Genomic DNA, 22,346 nt, shown 5'->3' on the forward strand with positions numbered 1-22,346 from the left:
CCTTGGGTACTGTGGCAGATGACCACGCCCACGGGGTGGAGCCCCGTGAGGAGCCACAGTACTGGGCTAGACTCAGAACGCACAAACACAGTTATTTATTATACAGCTTGAAGAGTGCCACCAGAGGTGGCAGTAGTGGTGAGGCAGTCTCAGGGACCTCGGCAGAGGGAGCCCTTCTCACCCTGTTGGTTTCCGAAGCAGGTTTCCCAGAAAGGTAGTACTGTAGATGAGAGACTGAGAGTTAGAGTACTCACTAGGTGTTTGCTGTAGGTATACGATTCCAGGCACCGAGGCATGGAGGCACCGAGGCATGGAGAGCAGGCCCTCGAGGAGCGAGTACCTGTTCCCTGTAAGGCACCTGAAATAAAGCAGAGGGCCCCTGAGGAGCGGGTACCCAGGTTAGCAGTTACCCCGAAGGGCAGAGAGAGAGAGCTTCCAGCGGCAGCACGGAAGCGGCAGAGTAGCGTAGACAGGAACGAATTTGAGTCCTTGCCAACTCAACGAGCTAGCAAATTAGAATAGGTTATATACTCAGATGGCATGATGTCAGCAAAGGGGGGATGCCCCCGAGGTTCACGCCAAGGTTGGAATAAAGATGTGGGTGGTGCGCGTGCGCGCATCCTAGTAGGTACCTGGGAGGAGTATGGCGGGAGGCTGCACCATAGCCGTTCTGGGGACACCGGAGAGATCGGCTTGTAGACAAGGCGGTAGCCATCTTTCCTAGGTAAGCGGGAGGAGCCGTGAACAAGGCGAGGCAAACTGGGCGAAGCCATCTAGCACCGACGGACGCAACACTCACCTGGTAGAAATGCAAATCAGATAGTCAATTACAATTAAAAAAAGAAAGTAATGACTCTAAAATCAATGTTATTATCCATCTGGGACCAATGACCTTGCTAGAGCAGCATCCAAGCAGTACAGGGAGATTTCCAAACTAGGGAAGCAGATGTGGCACATGGTGAAATCTATTACCTTATCAGAAGTGGGTACCTGTTCACAGAAAGGGGAAGAAAAACTAAGACATCTTCAATAGATGGCTTAAAACCTGGTGTAAAGAAAACATTTGGATATATTGGGGGCTGGGGCCATGTATGGAACAGTGAAAGGCTATTTCCTCTTCATCCTGTCAAAAAAGTGGATTATGCTTGCCAACCAGTAGATGGAGACAGATCAACAGGCTTGCTGATGTCACTCCTTACATGCATCCTTGCTGACAACAGTAAGAAAGTGATGATGGCTCCTGCAGTGAAAGTCAAGTTCACATTCCCCCAATTGAGCAGAGTCTTGGTGTTTTAAGGGGCGGAAAAAGAAAAAGTTGCAGAGGTGAAAGCCTTATGCTCATTTTCTCTGAGCAGACCAGGACCAGGGGGCCTTTGGGGTTGGGATTCTTCTCTCCCTTCTCCTTCCCCCGCCTCGCTCCTTCTTATGTTATCTTGACTATCCTTAAGGGAATTGTGCTTTTTAAAATTGAAGCTGTTATTTTAGACTAAGTTTAAAAAAAAAAAAAAAAAATCAAATGAGACTGTTCAGTAGCCATCAGCTACAGTAGCAGGTGAGCAGCTGATCTGACTTCTGGGAAGTGACTAGGACTGGCGCTGGGGATGAGTTTCCAAAAAAACTGAAAATTTGTTATGGGCCTGCAGTTTTCTTGGCTGTGGGAAGCATGCTTATTATGTCACTGGCTGCAGACTGCAGAAGGAAAACGCTTAAGTTCTGCTATGAATGTCCTTCAGCCCACTGTCACAGTAGTCTTAATATATTTGTCCTGGTTCCTGGGAGAGCCATACACGCCCCTGCAATCGCCTGATTTGACCAGCATAATCACAGCAGTATATAAGGCATGCTCAGATGTCACACAATGCTGGTCCAACAGCCATTTTGGCATCTACCCTGTGGAAGTGCTACTCATTTGTTTCCTGATTTCCAAGCTTTGTCCTAGTCTAAATATCCAAGCCCTGTTCTAGTTGAAGTATCCTGTTCCAAGTTTCCTGTACTTGTATTTGTGTCCATCACTCCTGCACAAAAAGGAGTGCTGGGCTCCTGCTTCACAGTTTAGTCTTCAGAGTCCTGCTTATATCCAATTCCAGTGTCTCTCCTAACTCTTCTCCAGTCCCTGGCTTCTGCCATTGAGCCTCCACCTTATCTCCAAACATGCACCTTCCCTCTGGGCTGGCCCCTGATTGCTAAGTCCAGACCCCTGTGATACCGGGTGGGGGCTAGATCAGGGGATATGGCCAGACTTCAGCAGGTCCTTTAATGTAGCAGGCAGCCAAAGCAGCCTTCAACCCACTGCAGGTCAATGAAGGAGTGTCTGAGTGCAGAGTTCGCAGTGATTCTTGGCTCAGCTCCTGCTTGTATTGCTCAGGGCTTGATTTCTTCTGCAGTGGATATCTCGTCCTTGCCTCAGACTGTTATTCTCAGGAATTTTTAAGGGTTTGTAAGCCTTTTGTCTTAGGTAGACTTCAGCTTAGGGGGCTGCCTCTTCCCTCTCAGTGCCTACTGGTTTCTCAGTCCTCAGGGTAGGACAAGGACCAAGGCAAGTGTGGGAAAGAATTTTCCAGAGGTTGATCTCTGATCTGAGAATTTCTTTGAAGGGTTTCATAAGTTCCATTAGGGAGATAGAGATTAATTTATTTAAAAATACTTATATTCTGCAACTTCCAAATTTAAAATTTGTCCAGGGTGGAGAAGATGGGGAAGTTCCTGCTACAGGGGAATATGGCACTTCGATGCTGTGTCTTTTTTATAGGGAAGATGTAACGCCCTGATTTCTCAGTCCCTATGAATGTTGCATATTGTAGAAGACTTGAAGGAAGAATCATCTTCAAAGGAGGATCCAATTATGGCCACCTTATGAAAGTCTTCTACATGCTTCCCTCTTTACCAAATGATACAAGATTTAATTGGCCTGAGGCAAATTTTAAGGATGCCCAATTACTCACCAAATCGTATCAGTTGGCTTATCATATTGGAAAGAAGTTTTGTTTTCCCAGGTTGGATGCCTTGATCTCTTTGTGGCTAGAAGGACCACAATATCAGTACAAGGTGGTGCTGCTTTTAAGGTTTTCAAGACAGGAACATTGAATCTATGCTTAACTGGCTCTTGAGGTTGTTTTCATGGTTATCTTCCCCTGTTCATTGTAAACTAACTTTTGTCTCTTTTTTACCTTGTTGTGTTAACCAAGTTCCTTGTAAACCAATGTGATATTTTAAACGAATGTCAATATAGAAAAATTCATAAATAAATAAATGGTTCTTCAGATCTCAGCTTGCTGTCATGTTGTGGCAAAATCTGGTTTGTAGTTTTTGCAGAGATGCTCAGGAAGACTTGCCTGTAAAAATCGGGGTCTGCGGTGTTGGTAGATGCTTTTTCCAATTGGGTTCTCTCCTTGGCAGAGGAGAGGCATCCATAATGGCAGCTCGAAGGTCTGGATGTGAAACTGGTCAGCAGATTATCTCTCTAAGACTAGCTTAACTACCTTGCCATCTAAGAATCAGCCCATTAGTTGGAGACGAGCTGGAAAAGATGGGGGTCATTTATAGGTGACAATACTCCTTGAAGAGAGAACAGGGGTGTTGTTTCAGAGTTTCTCATCTCTGAGTAAATTTCATGTCTCCAGGAAATTCAGACAAGGTTGGAATGCTTTAGGACAGAGGTCGAAATCTTGTTCCAGGTTTGAATCCTTTTGCTCTAAGAAAGGATGGAGCTATAGGTGCCGGCTCTTCTAGACCAATACAATGAGTATTTGGGTGTCCTATCTTAGATGGCTGCCTATCTCTGGAATCACTCTAGTTTATCAGAGGTGGGCCAAAATCACAGACTAATGGGTCCTAGAAATTATTTAAAAAATGGATGTGCGCTGGAATTTGTTCACCCAGTTTGACACTTTTATGGTTTCACCTTGTCATTCAGTCAAAAGAAAAAAGGAGATGCTATGAAGTCTACTCTACAAAGACTTCTCAACCTACAAGCGGCAATTGCATTACTAAAAGAGCAGGAAGCCCTAGGCTGCTGTTCCATTTATTTTGTGATTCTAAAGAAGGATGAGTCTGATCATCCCATTTTGGACCTGAAGCAAGTCAACGACTTCTTGAGATGGATCACTTCAGGATAGAAAATTTGCAGTTAGTGATTATGGTGGTACAGAAAGGAGAATTTCTGACATTTCTAGACTTGACAAGAGTCTATATTCATATTCTGATCAGAAAGGATCGTCAGTGTTTCTTCCAATATGCATTGCTGAGAAGGCATTTTCAGTTTTAAGCACTGCCCTTTGGGTTAGCAACTGCTCAAGAATCTTTTTCAAGATAATGGCAGTCATAGTAGCAACATTGAGGGAGGGAGGTATTTTGGTTCACTCCTATCAGGACAATTGGTTGATAGCTAGTCATGTCATATTTTATTGCACTTTATATATTTATTGCTCCGTTCACCCCTTCTTTATTTTCCTACTCCAAGTTAAGGCTTCCTTGTTATAATGTAACTGTATGCTCTGTATCTCTTGTTGATTGGTTAATTGTATATTCTACTTAGTTCATTGTAAACCAAATTGATTTGATTTGTATCAAGAAAGTCGGTATATAAAAGCCTTAATAAATAAATAAATAAAATAAATGTCAGGAAAGCGTGTTGGCCACATAGCAGGTGATACAATTGTTACAGGACTTGAAGTGGATTGTCAATTTCCCCAAGGGTCATCTGCAGCCACCTCAGACACTGGATTATCTGGGAGATCATCTAATGGACTAAGGGATTCGGAAGTTGTGTGGCCAAATCTGGGCATTCAGTTCAGCCAAGGAAGTCAACAGTGTGGTCCTGCCTGCAGACTTTTAGATCCATGGCAGCATTAGATCTAGTCTGTGTTCAAGGGCTTACCATATGTCCTCTTCAAAGGGTCCTGCTCTCCAGATGGAATCACCAGTCTCAAGCCTATTCCAGATGGCCGACGTGGCTAAAGTCAGTGAGATGACGCTTGTAATGGTGGATGGACTGCACGGTACCTAGAATGAAGTGTGAACTTGGTGACTCCAGTCTGAATTGTGGTAAAGTCAAATGCCAGTCTGTCAGGTTGGGGGGAGAGCTGTTCATTCAGGGACAGTGGACCCCAGAAAAGAGCTGACCCTTCAACTGGTTGGAGGTCAGAGCTCTCCTGGAATTTACATCTCAAGTAGTAAAGCAGGCAGGCAAGGTAAAGTCCAACAATACAACAACAATGGCATATTTAAATAGTCAAGGAGGAAACACGAAGTACTTGGGTACCACTGGAGATAGACCTTCTTCATTGGGCAGAAATAAATTTTGAGGTATTGTCAGCATCTCATATTACAGGCATTGACAATGTGCAGGCAGATTTCCTCAGTCATCATGTAATTGATCCAGAAGAATGGCATCTCTCTCTCTCAAAAGGTGTTTGATCTCATTGTGGACAGAAAGCGTCGGCTAGAGCTGGATCTGGTGGCAATCAGCAAGAATGCAAAGGCTTGTAAGACTTTTAGTTGAAAGAAGAATGCTCTTTCATCCAGGTTCAATGCACTGGTTTACTGACTGAGGCTGTAATGTACATGTTTTTCCCTTGGCTTCTTTTCGGCAGGGTACTTCAGCAGGCTTGTTATCTAGGCCTAGTTGTTATGGGTTGGCACAGCAATTGTGGTATGCAGACCTCAGGCATCTGCTTTGCAGAAACATTCTAAGGATTCCGTCTCACAAAAAATTGCCGTCCTAGGGTACCATGTTTTTCTCAAGGATCCAGCTCAGTTTTCTCATATAATTTAGCCCTTGAGAGGGCAAGATAGTGAAGCAAAGTTATTCTCAGGCTATGGTGGCTATGCTCTTGAAAGCTAGGAAATTTTCCACTTCCTTGACATATTTTTGCATATGGATAGTGTTTGAGGATTGATGCACTGACTGACAGTGTGCACTTAGAGTAGCATCAGTTTCTTTGATTTTCAAATTCTTTTAGGGAAGCCTTCTAAAGATTTAGCTTTTTACACCTTGAAGTTGCTGTAAGGGGTGTATTCGAGGTAGCCTACTGTCTTTTTATCCAGCTGTCTCATTTATTGAGAGTTATGAAGCATATTACGCCTCCACTTCAAATCTAGTTCCATTCTAGGATATGTTTGATTTAGGCCTTCTGGCAGGATGTCAGTTCACTCCTGTTAAGACCCTTGAGGTCAGTCTTCCTGATTTGTTTGGCTTGGAGTAGATCAGAGTTACCCACCTTTTCTTATAGGAAACCTTTTCTCTAGATTACAAGGGACATGTCTTGGAATTCCATCTCAATCATTTTCCTTACCTTCATTTAGTAAACAGATTGTGAGGACTACACATTGTTTTGTCCCTTAGATGGGCGGAGACATCTTTTCCAGTATCTCAAGGTCACAAGTACTTTCAGAAAATCTGATCATGTGTGGTGGAGTGCAGAAAGATGAAGTGGCCTCTAGGGCTACAGTAGCAATGGATTAAGGAGCTGATTACAGTACTCTATTGCCAAAGGAAATAAGGACTCATTTCACAAGGGTACAGGTGACTTCAGGGGCAGAGTTGTGGTTGGTTTCTCCATTTGAGATGTAAAGCAGTGACTTAATCTTCATTGCATACTACTCTAAGCATTGCAATATGGATGTCAGAGGTAGAGAGGAGGCTTCCTTTTTTCAGCTGCTTTGCGAGGAACTTGGGTAGCATCCCACCTTACAAGGCAGTAGCTTGGGTACATCCCACTGGTCTGACTGGATGAAGACGTAAAATTACTTCTTACCTGATCATTTCTTTTCCTTAAATATGTTAGATTGGTCCAGCATCTTCCCTATGATGAAAAGAAGACAGGTGACAATATCTAGAAGAGGAAGACAAGCTAGGAAAGTAGTCAGGAAAGCAAAATTTCAAATAGAAGAAAAAAACAGCAAACACAGTAAAAGTATAGGGGAACATATTAGATTGGTTCTATGATCAAGACATTGTGAGGTCAGTGTCCCCAGAAACCCTTATGAAGTTATCTTTATTTAGAGCACTTGATAATGACAAACTCAGTTGGCAGAAGAAAGGCCAAGGCATGTGAGTTGTGCAGTGTTGACAGAGATCCTCAAGTGGTCAAGGCTTTAACTCCTCTTGGGTGGTAGGGATAGTACAAGGGCATTACATGAGACCAAACTAACAGCATTTAACCAGATAAGTGGCCTAGAAATTATACCAATGTGGTCAGAGTTGGGTATAATGATGGCTCAGGGCTAACCCAGGCTGTGAAGTAGGCTTGCAGCAGCTCAATGCTCTAGTGTGCTTTATATCCACAAACTGTACCAGAAGAACCCTGCTATGCATGGAACAAGCTTACTTTCTGGTATACAAAGAAACCAGTACTTTATCGAATCATTTTTATTTGTATTCTATAAGTTTTAAAATAGATTTCATTCATTAATACAAAAATATCCAGCATATCCATATAAAACACCAATAAGGGGCAAAATCTCAACATCCCACACAAGAATATTCAGGACTAAATCCAGTTGTGAGAAAAAAAAAAGTTAAACATTTAATCCTTTGCCCATGCTGATTTAATATACTTCTAACCCAGAGTCAAACAGTTTTTCATCTTCATCCATTTTTCACTTTTTCAACAAAGTAGTGAGAGAAGGGCTAGGACAAGAGACTATTTAAGCAGAAGTGGTCATTCATCTTACAGAATGAGGGAATCTGTTTACTTCCTCTAAAATATGAAATTCATATAGATTAAAATCATGGCTTTAAACTGTAGTTTTGTGTATCCAGATTTTTTTCTATCACAGCAGTGCTCAAACTAATCTTTAGGCATTCCAAAGCTGAGATGTGTATGTACTGCCTCCAATGTATTCATAATTCGTTAGGGATATTTGCATAAAGCATTCCCTGAAAAACTCTGGATGAGGTGGGCCAGAAGACTGATTTGAAATGTATGTAAACAATTATGCTTTGCAGGTTATTTTCTTATAGATCAGTGCAACAGTAGCACAATGCATAAAGTGCAATTTTTTTAAGCAAAGGTATGAGACAATCGAATACTTTCAATGCATGACAAAAAGAAAAACTAAAGCCAAATGCATTCAGTACATAGCTACAAGATTACACACTGCTTTAAATGTGATATTTATAGTAATTTAGGTACATATACCTGTTATAGAGGTAAGCTAAACACCAAAATACAGAACACCAAGAGCTACAATATTCTCAAACTTCTTGGTTATGCAGTATGGATATATAACAGAATGCTGTATCATTAAATGGTTGTGGATTATCAGCCCCATGCAGGCATTTGCACAGCACATTGTAAAAACACTAATCAAAGTAGTGACAATTTTCTTACCTATGCAGCTTAAACTCCCAGCTGCAATATTGCCACCAGAAGGGCCCTTATGCTTTTACAAAAAAGAGGGCAAGGCAAAGTAAGGTAGTTTGTCCTACAGTTCTTCCTTGGTACATGACTCAGAAGTTCTAGGATACATTCAGGTCCAGGTCATCTTGCATATTATTTCAACAAACTACAAAACAAATTCCAGACTGATGTGTTCAGGTAACTTCTGTCATCAAGACTGTCCCAATTACATCAAGAGAAAAAAATAGCATGGTTAGATAAGGATGAAGGAAGCAAACAACTGAATCTGTATACCTACACCATCATAAACACAAGTAACATTGTTTCCACCCTTTAAAACATTTACTGCAACTAATTCTGAATGGTAAAAGCAGTCTCTTCAGACATGTTTAATGTCCTAGGGAAAGCATATTAGGTGCCCTATGTTTTAGACTGTATGTACATTTCTCGTATATTCATTATGACTGTCCTGAAAACCAGACTGTCTAGATCTTGGGGACCACCCAGCTAAACAATGAAGTCTCCGCAAGCAATCTCTCATGCATATTTATTGTGGCTATCCTGAAAATAGGACAGCTAAGGTGGCTAAGGAATGGGTTTGGTAACTGTTAGTGGGGAAGGCCTTCACTCATTTATCATAATTCAAAATAGTTTGTTGCTCATTTGTTTCAATGGGCTCATTTAGACTGCCTGGTAAGTTAACACAATATTCTTAACTGACCAACCCATAAAAGAGATGAGTAGCAGAATATGCTTTCTAAACTAAGCAGGTATACCTTCTTACCGAAAAGCTATAAAAAATAATCTCAGATTTAATAGAGAATCTGATTTTGGCACAAGATTTCACATTGCTTAGGGAAAAATAATCTGGGTTCTTCCCAGAGTTATGAACTACAGAATATTCTGAAATTGTTCAACAATTCACTCCAATTTTTGAAAGCTGAACAAGTTATCTAAAATCTACAATTAAGGAATCCACAGTCTTACATTTTAAAAGAAAGATGTGGGTGATCCAACAATTAAACTAAACAAGATGCATATTGTTAAATTTATGAACTATGATTCTCTGTAGAGGTAAATTAAAAATTGTTCAAATAATGAACCGTTTCAGATTTGTACCCGTTTGGCTTTGTAATCCCTAACACATATGGCAATATATTAGATAACACATATGGCAATATATTCACATATACATGTTCCATTCCTCTGACCTGAATCCTGTGTTTTATAATTGCATTTAGATTATGATTCATTGAAGGCCCATATATTTTGCCTTTCTTCATCATGTGCATGATTCCCAACATGATACAGGGTGTTCAAACAATTAACATAAGACTAAAGTTCTCCCATCAAAATAATTCTAGTGATTTAGACCAAATATTTCCATTAAAAATAGATTTTGCTGCAGAATACCCTATAACAATACCAAGAGAATCATATTGGGCTTGTTTCTCTGGTTATCTGTTGTAAAATGTTCACCCCCACATGGTCGGAAGAGCTAATCTTTTACAAACTACTAATGAAATGCAGGGAAAAAAATTTTTCAGTAGAAGAGAAGCTGAATCTGAAAAAGATCCAGCTCTGTGGTTTCCAGGCATAAGGAATATTAAGCAGGAGGTAGAAAAGTAAGGTGCTGGTATAAGCAGAAAGGAGATGCTCATCTGCACCCCACACAGTCACAGTCAGTTTGAAGGATATGAAGGAAAAAAGACTGGAGAAATTGTCCCAAAGCTGTTCGTAACTCACACGAAATACAGTTTGAGAGGAATGTTCCAATGTAGACAGGAAATCCAAGCTGAAAGCTGTATCCTCCATTAACTTGCCAAGCATCTGATTACTTAAAAAAAAAAAAATGAAAACTTTATTTCTTCCAAAAAGCAAGCTAAACGCATAGGTTAAAATAGTAGTGAAAGTGTTATATGGCTTTATGCATTAATCAGAACTTCAGCTGGCACTTGGGTTGGAGTAAAGTATCCACATGAGAAGATATGGAATTCCCTTATTGAAACATTTCCATGTGGCCATTAGGTTTGAAGGTCATGGCTCTTGCAATTTGCAGGGAGTGTACATTATATGCAAGAATCACCAAGGATTGTGGCATGAGAAGAGGCACAGGAATACTGCTGAGTTAAAGGGAAGGATGTATGGAATGTTCCTGAATCTGTTATATAACAGGTAGGTTCATCAAGAATGGAAAACTTGCAATGCAATGTCTGAGCTCATAAAACTATGCCTTAAAGCTAGAGTCAGTCATAATTCCTGAATCTAAATGACCACTGTATGGAAAAATCGCTGCATAAGAGCCATAATATGTAGTGAATGAAGATTGTATCTGGGGAGGATTATATCCTGTGAACATCTTACAAAAGCAAATACTAAAAATGAAGACCACAAGTAACAATGCACCTCCACTAATCTATATGCTGAAATATAGCACATGAGGGTCAGCAGCATGATTGTACATGGTAATATTATGCAGTATTAAATACATATCAAAACTGGAAGGCACAAGATAACCAACTTCAACTTATATAGCACCTGCATGTTGAAAACTTCAATATGTAGGATTTTTTTTATATAGTGACAATAACTGTATAGGGTCACCAGTACAGTGTTCATTCTTTAAGACTAATAGTTTGATTTAAAAAAAGATAAATAAAAGTCCATTGTTAGCATCTGTATACATACAACCTCCCACCATTCAGCTGTGCCCAGTGGAGGTTGTGTTGTATGCTGAAGGTATTCGAGGTGACCACAATTAATGAGATCTTAGGCTTAGCTGTTTCATTCTGATTACATGGTAACTGAGTAAAATGCTATAATTTACTCAAGAGAAATTACATAGTGCTTGCTCAATACCCACAGGAGAACTGCTTGCAACAAGCAGTAGGGCCTATTTAGTACTAGATGGAATGTTTGCATTGCTGGTCTACTGAAAGGAAACAGTTGGGAAGATGTAAGAAATGCCTGCAGTAGCCTGCGATCAGCTCGGATGTAATCGATGCTTTCCAGCAGTTTTCAATTTAATATTTTTCCCCCCATTTGGATTAGTTTCACCAGTCCAGTCCTTGCTGCTGAAATGTGAGCCGGGGACTGTTCTCACTGTAGAACTGAGTGTACCAGCGACGGTGCCGTTGAATAGCTGAATCTTCTTTTATCAGCAGTGGTTTGGAAATGTACTTCTTGTTGTTCCAAATCATTACATCACGCTCAAACTGAAGGGAGAAAAAAAAACGCATTTAAATCCTATGGAAGCCACCATTTTCAATGTTGCAAAAGCTAATCCAGAATGAAATCCTCTCTCAGAGCCATCATCTCACTATTCTGCATACTAAGTTTCACACCAACATCCTGCCCATTTACAAAATTGTATCCAATGGAACCTATACCCTCCAATCTCACAAAAAAAAAAGTTTGATAGTCCTACATTTCCATGTTCTGTAAAGATTTTGTCCAGTTGTGTGATTACAGTTTTGTAACTACATCTAAAATTAAAGGAAGGCCTTAGTTTCTGGCCTTCCTTTAATTTAAAATGTAGTTGGCTTGAGTCACACAACTGGACAAAATCTTTACAGAACATAGAAATGTAAGACTATCAAAACCTTAACATCTCAGTAATGCTGCCTTTCAAGGAACAAATACTTAAGAAATCTTGACAGGGCCTATTTTATAAAATTTCATTCTAAGAGTATCATATTTCTAACAGGAAAAATAAAATTGGAAGATCAATATAGGGAAAACCTAAATTTAACATTGATATTAGTTACCAATTAGACTTTACTCTTGTGAATGTTGCATTTATAAGGAAGTTACCTGCATGCATTCAGCCCAGAGAATGAATTTAGGAATAAGTGTTATCATGTTCGCCTGGTAATAGATGCTATGAGAGACTCTCTGGAGGAGAGGTTCCACGGGAGTTACACAATGCACAATCACACCACTCCCAAAGAAAGCATGCTTGAAGGTCAAGAAAACCAGGCCTGGTCCCACCTTTAAATTTTAAAAAATAAATCATGTTAAAATGCTTTCCACTTAATCTGACTTCACCACGAAACAGAATAGTTTTCTACACAAAACACCTGAAAGACTCAAATGGTGAGCGACCTGGAGGAAATATTCCAGCACAGTGAATTACAGGCAAGTACCATATTACAATTTAAAGTGTCAATTTATCCCTTCCTAGAGTATATGTAAGAACTGCTTATACACAGATAAGGAGAAATTGAACATCTTGAAGGTTAAATCAAGCCACAGTTGTGCAGTCAAGTAGGTTTTGACCTCACCCTAGACCATTCTTAACCTCGACTGCTTTGCTGCAGGTATGTGATGGATACTATTAACCGCAATGAGAAGCCCTCAAGATGCACTGTATAACAGTTCACCTCTGGTGCAAAATATATTTTTCATTCAGTGGGAAGGGGGGGTTAAGAACAAAAAAAAGAACAAAAGCATATACTGTAAATAATTACGCCACACGCTGTTAATTTCTCTAGCTCTCCCTCTTCTCCCAGTTTGATCAGCCTTGTTGTATTGTAACTTCTTGTTTCTTTGCACTCGTTCTATTTTTTGTTCCACACACTCAATTAATTGTAAACCGGCATGATGTGATTCTATCATGAATGCCGGTATATAAAAACATTAAATAAATAAATAAATGTTTTGATCCAGACAAGAAGCTCAGCTGAATTGTGAGTAGGAAGTTAGTTTTACTAACAGAAACATAGTATTATTATAACGGAAATGTAGAGGACTGAAATTCAGTCATGCATCTCTAGAATTGTCAAGTTTTGCAAGTTCAACTTATTTATAAGCCTCCCTGAGCAGAATCACTGACCACCATATTAAATATTGTTTCTACCCCTGGATGATTTAATAACTTTAGAATGAAAGGAAAGATATCCAGCTGAAGAAATGTAGAGATTACTTACCTGATAATCTAGTTTTCCTTAGTGTATGCAGATGGACTCAAAACAAATGGGTATAGTGTGCTCGTGCTAGCAGTTGGAGACGGATCTGACGTCAGCACGGGTACATATACCCCTGCAGGAAGTGCAGCCATTCCATAATCTTCCTTGCAAAAGCTGTAGCTGACCGATCAATTAAATGAACAGGATTACCCTGACCGATTGATAGTAGCTGGAGACCGCCAGTGTTCTCAACCGGAAGGCGTCGATACCCGGCAGGGTGGATGGCCTATTATAAGAAAACATGGCTTACCGTGAGTCTGTGAATTCCCATGTATGCCGGCAGCTGGGCGGGATGCTGAGTCCATCTGCATACATTAAGGAAAACGAGATTATCAGGTAAGTAATCTCTACATTTCCTAGCGTTTAGCAGATGGACTCAAAACAAATGGGATGTACAAAAGCTACTCCCGGACTGGGCGGGAGGCTGCCAGAGGACCTTTTAGGATCGCCCTCGCAAATGCTGTGTCCTCCCTGGCTTGGACGTCCAGACGGTAGAATCTGGAAAAGGTATGGAGGGAGGACCACATCGCCGCTTTACATATCTCTGCAGGCGACAGCAGCTTACCTTCTGCCCAAGAGGCCGATTGTGCTCTAGTAGAATGAGCCTTGACCTGTAGAGGCGGTGGTTTTCCCACCTCTATGTAGGCTGCCTTGATAACTTCTTTAATCCAGCGGGCTATGGTTGGCTGTGAGGCCGCTTCCCCTTGCTTCTGCCCGCTGTGCAGGATGAACAGGTGGTCCGTCTTTCGTACTGCTTCTGACAGTTCCAGGTATCTGGACAGCAGTCTGCCGATGTAGAGATGGCGTAGCATTCGACCTTCCTCCGACTTCTTCAAACCTTCCGTGGTAGGCAAGGATATGTTTTGGTTGAGGTGAAAGTGTGAGACCACTTTGGGTAAAAAGGATGGCACTGTGTGAAGATGGATAGCCTCTGGAGTGATTCTGAGAAATGGATCACGACAGGATAGTGCTTGTAGCTCTGAGATACGGTGTGCTGAATACACAGCCAGCAAGAACACCATCTTCAAGGTTAACAAACGGAGGGATAGGCCTTGAAGGGGCCTGAAGGCTGATCCCGCCAAAAAGTCCAATACTAGGTTGAGATTCCACAAGGGCACTGGCCACTTCAGTGGCAGGCGAATGTGTTTGACTCCTTTCAGGAAACATGAGACGTCTGGGTGTTTGGAAATGGTGTTGCCGTCACTCCTGGGACCTAGCAAGACAGCGCTGCTACCTGAACCTTGATGGAGCTGAGGGACAGACCCTTCTGAAGTCCATCTTGTAGGAAGTCCAAAATGAGAGGAATCTTAGCGGCATGTGAATTGGTGCCGTGAGAGTCTCACCAGGCTTCAAAGACTCTCCAGATCCTGATATATGTTAGGGATGTGGAGAACTTGCGTGCTCGGAAGAGTGTATCTATAACCGGCTCCGAGTATCCCCTTTTCTTCAGTCGAGCCCTCTCAATGGCCAGACAGTATGAGAGAATTGAGCTGGATCCTCGTGGAGGATGGGACCTTGCCGCAGCAGGTCCCTGTAGGGAGGCAGAGGAAGAGGGTTCCCTGCCAGTAGTCTTCTCATGTCTGCGTACCAGGGTCTTCTTGGCCAGTCCGGGACCACTAGAAGAACTAGGCCTCTGTGTCGCTGAATCCTGTGTACAATGGCACCCAGCAGGGGCCATGGAGAAAAGGCGTATAGCAGGATCCCCTGAGGCCACGGCATCGATCCCCTGAGCCCGAGGATCCCGCCTGCGGCTGAAATATTTGGGTACTTGAGCGTTGGACCTGTCCGCTAAGAGATCCATGGCTGGCGTCCCCCATTGATCCACAATTATCTGAAAGGCTGTGGGAGACAGCTGCCACTCCCCCGGGTTTAGGCCTTATCTGCTGAGGAAGTCTGCCGTCGTGTTGTCCTTCCCGGCAATGTGGACGGCGGAGATGTCCTGGAGATTGGCTTCTGCCCAAATCATCAGGGGAGTTATTTCCAGGGACACCTGTTGGCTTCTGGTTCCGCCCTGATGATTGATATATGCCACCGTGGTGGCATTGTCTGACATCACTCTGACCGCTCTGTCGCAAAGTCTGTGGGCAAATCGCAGGCACGCTAGCCTGACTGCCCGTGCCTCTAGTCGGCTGATGTTCCACCTCGACTCTTCTCTGGTCCACCGCCCTTGGGTGGTGAGTTCCTCGCAGTGTGCTCCCCATCCGTTCAGGCTGGCATCTGTGGTGAGCAGAATCCAGGTTGGGGAGGACATTCTTGACCCCCGGCTCATGTGGCCGGGCTGCAACCACCATCGGAGCTGATACCGCACTCTGGCCGGTAGAGGTAGGCGTACGGTGTAGTTCTGTGATCGTGGGCACCATCGAGATAGAAGGGCGCATTGCAACGGTCTCATATGAGCCCGTGCCCATGGCACCACCTCCAGAGTGGACGCCATGAGGCCGAGGACCTGTAGGTAGTCCCGAGCTGTGGGCCAGCTGGCGCTCAGCAGGGCCTGTAGATGACTCTGGAGTTTTGACTTTCTCTTGGAGGTCTGACTGACCTTGTCCTCTCGGGTGTCGAATTGTCAGTCATGAGCCTCCTTGAGGGCCGCCCCCCCTCCACTGGAATGGTAGTGCGCTTGACCACAGCGCTAACCAAGGCATCCACCTTAGGGCACGCCAGCATATCCTTGATTGCCGGGTCCAAGGGGTACATGCCGGACAGGGCCCGACCCCCTTTGAAAGAGGCCTCTGGCGCATTCCACTCCAAATCGATCAGCTGTTGCGCCGCTTGCAGGAAGGGGAAATGGCAGGCTGTGGGACGAAGACCCTCCAGCAGGGGGGTTCTGTGTAGATGCCTCCATGCTGCTGGAGCCTGGAATAGCCAACTCCGTCAGGCACTGAGAGACCAGGTTGGAGAGATCCTCCTTGGGAAAGAACCGCTTCATAGTTCGATATGGCTCTATCCCTGAGGGAAGTTTTCCCTCCTCGGGGGGGTTCGGACTCGTCCTCCGAGACATCAGGGTCCGCAGGAGCCGGACTGCCTGGAGGCTGGTGCCCGCGATAAGGGCGAGAAGGTCCGGGGCAGGGTCAGCCGGAGCGGCAGCAGGGCCTGGACGGGAAGCTGACTGCATCTGTACAAAGGCGTGGATCCCCTTAAATAAATCCACCCAGGAAATGGAAGCGGTCTCTAGCCGTTGGGGTACCAGGTCCCCCGGGATTCCCCGTTGTTCGAGACGGCCCGCTAGATCCGGGGTGGCCCCTGGGGAACTGTCTGTAAACCTCGGTTGAGACTGGTCCTGGCCCGAGGCTCCCACGGCCTCCTCACATTGGGCACAAAGGGAGTCTGGCTCCTCGCTCTGCATGGCTCTAAGCTGGCACGCTGAGCAGAGGCAGATAGCTTTCACGCCAGAAGCAGGAGGTGCCGCCTCTGGAGACGCCGGGGCGTTTAAATGTTCCATCGCGTCTTGCGAATGCCGGGCGCCGGCGCTTATGCTGCCAATAATATGCGCTCAAAAATATGCGCTCAATATACAATATGCGCTCAATAATATGCAGTCAGCAATATGCGCTCAATCATGTACGCTCAATATACAATATGCGGTCAGCAATATGCGCTCAATAATATGCGGTCAGCAATATGCGCCTATCATGGGCGCTCAATACCTGAACAAGGCAGACAAAATGGCGACCTCCACGGCGTGCCACATGCAGGCAACGCCGCCGATCCTCATACCTCTGAGACCAAAAAGTAAGAGATGTACGCCTTACCTGATCCTCGGCGCTTCCCGGCTGTAACCCGGGCGGTCTCCGGCCGTGGGGGGAGAGGGGAAATACCTTCACTGCCGCGCTTGAGGAACTGCACCCGCTGCCTCTAAGCCGCCGAACTTGTCTCGCTCGGGGCCAAGTCCACGCTGGGACCGAGGCACCTCTCAGCCAGGCCCAAGCCCTTCTCGCTCGGGGGCTAGATCCCTGCCACGATTCGGCCACCGGACCGAGGCGTAGACTTCCGAGGGATCATGGAAATCACCCCGGGAAACTCAACTGGGGGAGGGACCCGAGGGTATCACCGCAGGAGTGCGGGGCTCGTCTTCTGAGAAATTTGGAAAGTAGAAAGTAGAAAATAGAAAGTAGATTTGGAAAACACGCTCAGCGAGCGTGCAGGTGCTCCAAACTGCTTTGGAGACGGAAATTACTGAGTTGCTTCACTTCCTGTGGGGGTATATGTACCCATGCTGACGTCAGATCAGTCTCCAACTGCTAGCACGAGCACACTATACCCACTTGTTCTGAGTCCATCTGCCTACACGCCAGGAAAGTTTTTATTTTTATTAATCCAATTTAAAAAATATGTGTGGAGAAAATTTTTTTTGGCATTTAGCACATTTTTTTGTAAAAACTATGGATCATTTTTCAATTTTTGGTGTTATGATATATCCTCTATCCACAGAGTGTATAACACAGCAGTCTAACATTTGTTGTAAAAATTGAAAAATGATCATAGTTTTTACAAAAATAAAAATGAGCTAAATGCCAAAAAAATTTTCCAGACATTTTTTAAAAATGATTTGCACTAAAACACTGGATCGCCATCTTGAGTAACTCAAAGACCACCCTTGAAAAAGGACTAGAAAAGGAACCAGCTGTCCGAAACATGGCCCTGTGTCGGGTTATTAGTTCTGTCGGGAGATGAAGGACCGTCATGAATTGATCGAAAGATTGTTAAAATCAAGTTAAGTACTTTATCACTTGGAGTTTTAATAGCATAAGACAAGTTTTGTTTTATTTTTTTATTTTTTTTTTAAGCAAAGACTGTTGTGGGACTTTCCATCAAATGACCAATTATTATGCATAAGGCTGAGTCTAAGAAAAGCATAAGCTCATACGATGGTCATACCGCGATGAATGTAACAGTATTGTAGAGTCAGCGTCTTAATTTACTATACATGTAAGAGCGTTGGTATAGTCAGAGAAACTGTTCATGTTGACCAACAGACTCGACCACATAATTTTTCTTCACCTTCTGGTTCATTCCTTAAGATAAGAACATGCCATACTGGGTCAGACCAAGGGTCCATCAAGCCCAGCATCCTGTTTCCAACAGTGGCCAATCCAGGCCATAAGAACCTGGAAAGTACCCAAAAATTAAGTCTATTCCATGTTACTGTTGCTAGTAATAGCAGTGGCTATTTTCTAAGTCAACTTAATTAATAGCAGGTAATGGACTTCTCCAAGAACTTATCCAATCCTTTTTTAAACACAGCTATACTAACTGCACTAACCACATCCTCTGGCAACAAATTCCAGAGTTTAATTGTGCATTGAGTGAAAAAGAACTTTCTCCGATTAGTTTTAAATGTGCCACATGCTAACTTCATGGAGTGCCTCCTAGTCTTTCTATTATCCGAAAGAGTAAATAACCAATTCAAATCTACCCGTTCTAGACCTCTCATGATTTTAAACACCTCCATCATATCCCCCCCTCAGTCGTCTCTTCTCCAAGCTGAAAAGTCCTAATCTCTTTAGTCTTTCCTCATAGGGGAGCTGTTCCATTCCTCTTATCATTTTGGTTGCCCTTCTCTGTACCTTCTCCATCGCAATTATATTTTTTTTGAGATGCGGCGACCAGAATTGTAAACAGTACTCAATGTGCGGTCTCACCATGGAGCGATACAGAGGCATCATGACATCCTCCGTTCCATTCACCATTCCCTTTCTAATAATTCCCAACATTCTGTTTGCTTTTTTGACTGCTGCAGCACACTGAACCCGATGATTTCAATGTGTTATCCACTATGGTGCCTAGATCTCTTTCTTGGGTTGTAGCACCTAATATGGAACCTAACATTGTGTAGCTATAGCATGGGTTATTTTTCCCTATATGCGTTACCTTGCACTTATCCACATTAAATTTCATCTGCCATTTCTGAAGCCCAATTTTCCAGTCTCACAAGGTCTTCCTGCAATTTATCACAATCTGCTTTTGATTTAACTATTCTGATCAATTTTGATTCTGCAAATTTGATTACCTCACTCGTCGTATTTCTTTCCAGATCATTTATAAATATTGAAAAGTAAGGGTCCTAATACAGATCCCTGACGCACTCCACTGCCCACTCCCTTCCACTGAGAATATTGTCCATTTAATCCTACTCTGTTTCCTGTCTTTTAGCCAGTTTGTAATCCACGAAAGGACATCGCCACCTATCCCATGACTTTTTACTTTTCTTAGAAGCCTCTCATGAGGAACTTTGTCAAACGCCTTCTGAAAATTCAAGCACACTACATCTACCGGTTCACCTTTATCCACATGTTTAACTCCTTCAAAAAAGTGAAGCAGATGTGAGGCAAGACTTGCCTTGGGTAAAGCCATGCTGAATTTGTTCCATTAAACAATGTCTTTCTATATGTTCTGTGATTTTGATGTTTAGTAGGGATGTGCATTTGTTTTGAACGAATTTGCAATCCGCAACATATAGGTCCCTATTCGCTGCATTCGTGGGGTTCCAAAACCTATGGCAAGCCCCCCTGAATGCAATGTTTCATTAACGAATAAAACCCCCACCCTCCTGACCCCCTCAAGACTTGCCAAAAGTCCCTGGTGGTCCAGCAGGGGTCCTGGCGCGATCTCCTGCACTCGGGTCGTCATCTGCCGGTATCCAAATGGCGCCATAACCTTTGCCCTTACTATGGATACCGGCAGCCGACGGCCCAAGTGCAGGAGATCGCGCCAGGACCCCCGCTGGACTACCAGGGACTTTTGGCAAGTCTTGGGGGGGGGGGGGGGGCAGGAGGGTGGAGGATTGTAGTTTATTAAATTTAAAGGATTGGGATGGGTTTTTCTTCAACTTTAATGAGAAACGAATACCATATGTAACTAATGGACGAATCGGGGTCCCCCAAAAAACGGATGCAATGGATTTGGGTCCCGAACACTGAATTGGACAAATCTGTCCCTGCTGCACATTCCTAATGTTTAGAACACTTTCCACTATTTTTCCTGGCACTGAGGTCAGGCTAACCAGTCTGTAGTTTCCCTGATCGCCCCTGGAGCCCTTTTTAAATATTGGGGTTACATTAGCTATCCTCCCGTCTTCAGGTACAATGGATGATTTTAATGATAGGTTACAAATTTTTACTAATAGGTCTGAAATTTCATTTTAGTTCCTTCAGAACTCTGGGGTGTTTACCATCTGGTCCAGGTGATTTACTACTCTTCAGTTTGTCAATCAGGTCTACCACATCTTCTAGAGGATGTTGGGGTACCTCCCCAACATCCTCTTCAGTAAACACCGAAGCAAAGAAATGATTTAATCTTTCCGCGATGGCCTTATCTTCTCTAAATGCCCCTTTAACCCTTCGATCATCTAACAGTCCAACTGACTCCCTCACAGGCTTTCTGCTTCGGATATATTTTAAAAAGTTTTTACTGAGTTTTTGCCTCTACGGTCAGCTTCTTTTCAAATTCTCTTAGCCTGTCTTCTCAATGTCTTACATTTAACTTGCCAACGCTTATGCATTATCATATTTTCTTCTGTTGTATCCTTCTTCCACTTTTGGGATGAAGATCTTTTGGCTAAAATAGCTTCTTTCACCTCTCCTTTTAACCATGCTGGTAATCAATTTGCTTTCTTACTGGAGCTCATCTTTTTGGAAAAGACCCCCTGCCCTAGTCCCCAAAAGGTTGCCCAGTTCTTTATAAAACTGAATCTCTTCTCATCCATGTATTGAGACCATGTGACTACCTGCCTCTGGGGTCCTGTGCATGGAACAGGAAGCATTTCAGATAATGCTACCACAGAGGTTCTGATTTCAACTTTCTACCTAAAAGCCTAGATTTGGCTTCCAAAACCTCCTTCCCATACAGTCCTGTGTCTTATATGCATACCACAACAGCTGGCTGCTCCCCAGCACTGTCAAATTCTATCTAGTTGATGCGGGAGGTCCACTACCTTCACACCAGGCAGGCAAGTTACCAAGTGAACTTGCCATCCACTAGCCATCCAAATATGTACATTCCTAATCAAATCAACTGACCTAACCCTTCCCTCCTGGGCAGCAGCCCTGAGACTCGTCCTCAGTGGGATTTCCCTGTCCCCAGAAGGTTTATAGTCTAAGGGGCTCATTCATTAAGCAGTGGTAAACATAAGCTAATATCACACAGCAATAACATGTGCTTACCATGCCATTCTGAAAGATAAAAGGTGTGGTTATGAAAATATCCACACAAAGCAGTACTTTATTACTGTGTAATAAGTGAATCTCATGTGCTCTTTTGAGGGTTGGTCAGGCATTGGAGAAGAGTGAGGTAGAAAGCAGAATACAGATTGATTATACCTGAGTGCTTTGTCCTGTCTTGTTTTCCTTTTGTCATTACCTTTTCATTGTTTGTAGGTTGAGTGAAAGAAGCGAGTGTGCACTTGTCTTGTGTGTATATATATATATATATATATTTTTTTTTTTTAAGAATGTAAAAGGGCAGCTTGTGTGCATGTGCTAGAGGAGAGGATGAGTGGCACGATATACAATTTGTAAGAGGGGGGGGGGGGTTGAGTGAAGATAGTAAGAAGAGGAGAGAACATGAAAAGGAGGTGGGCTGGAAGCAGGCCAGGAAGGAGTAAGGCTGGAGTGGTAGTTTGGGCAGACATAACTGGAAGCTACAAGACAGAAGGCATGGAAGTGGCAGGTGGAGAATGGAGGAAGATAGGAGAGGGCAAGACAGGCTAGAGAACAGGGGGAAGGAGAGTGCTCAGTAGAAGAGCAGGAAGGGCTGGAAGAAGGAAGTGGGCCTGAGAATCAGGAAGGGAAGGAACTGACCCCCCTGGAAGAGGCAATCTGGCCAGATGGCAGCAGCACCAAGAGCAGGCAGTGGTTACATACCTGTACTTCTTCCTGGAAGAAAGTGACATGCTGATTAAGGGAGTCCTTGCAAACAATGAGCAGCAATTCTAACAGCAGTCTGCCAAAACCGTAAAAAGTCATGGAAGACCATGACCTGGAGCAGGATTGTCAACAAGATTGCCAGCAAGGAAGGCAAGATGGCATAGATTGGGTCGTGT

The 22,346-nt window shown here is 43.4% G+C and overlaps 2 protein-coding genes across 4 annotated transcripts in view; one reads left to right on the forward strand and one right to left on the reverse strand.

Annotated features, from left to right (window-relative positions):
• ANAPC2 (anaphase promoting complex subunit 2) overlaps positions 1 to 22,346 on the forward strand; it is a 137,740-nt gene that overhangs the window by 112,853 nt on the left and 2,541 nt on the right. The window lies entirely within an intron of this gene.
• The window catches only part of LOC115097893 (cholesterol 7-desaturase-like), a 127,642-nt gene continuing 112,650 nt past the window's right edge, over positions 7,355 to 22,346 (reverse strand). Inside the window, exons 6-8 of one of the 3 annotated variants that reach the window (XM_029614055.1) lie at positions 12,156 to 12,332; positions 11,463 to 11,557; positions 7,355 to 10,179 (exon numbers count right to left, since the gene is read on the reverse strand). In XM_029614055.1, coding sequence (XP_029469915.1) covers positions 9,849 to 10,179; positions 11,463 to 11,557; positions 12,156 to 12,332 — 603 coding nt within the window. In that variant the 3' untranslated portion in view covers positions 7,355 to 9,848. Of the gene's footprint in view, positions 11,558 to 12,155; positions 12,333 to 22,346 lie in introns of all 3 variants that reach the window. The other 2 variants (XM_029614056.1, XM_029614057.1) reach the window with 2 other exon arrangements.

Source organism: Rhinatrema bivittatum, chromosome 8, assembly GCF_901001135.1.
Source record: "Rhinatrema bivittatum chromosome 8, aRhiBiv1.1, whole genome shotgun sequence".
Lineage (NCBI taxonomy): Eukaryota > Metazoa > Chordata > Amphibia > Gymnophiona > Rhinatrematidae > Rhinatrema > Rhinatrema bivittatum.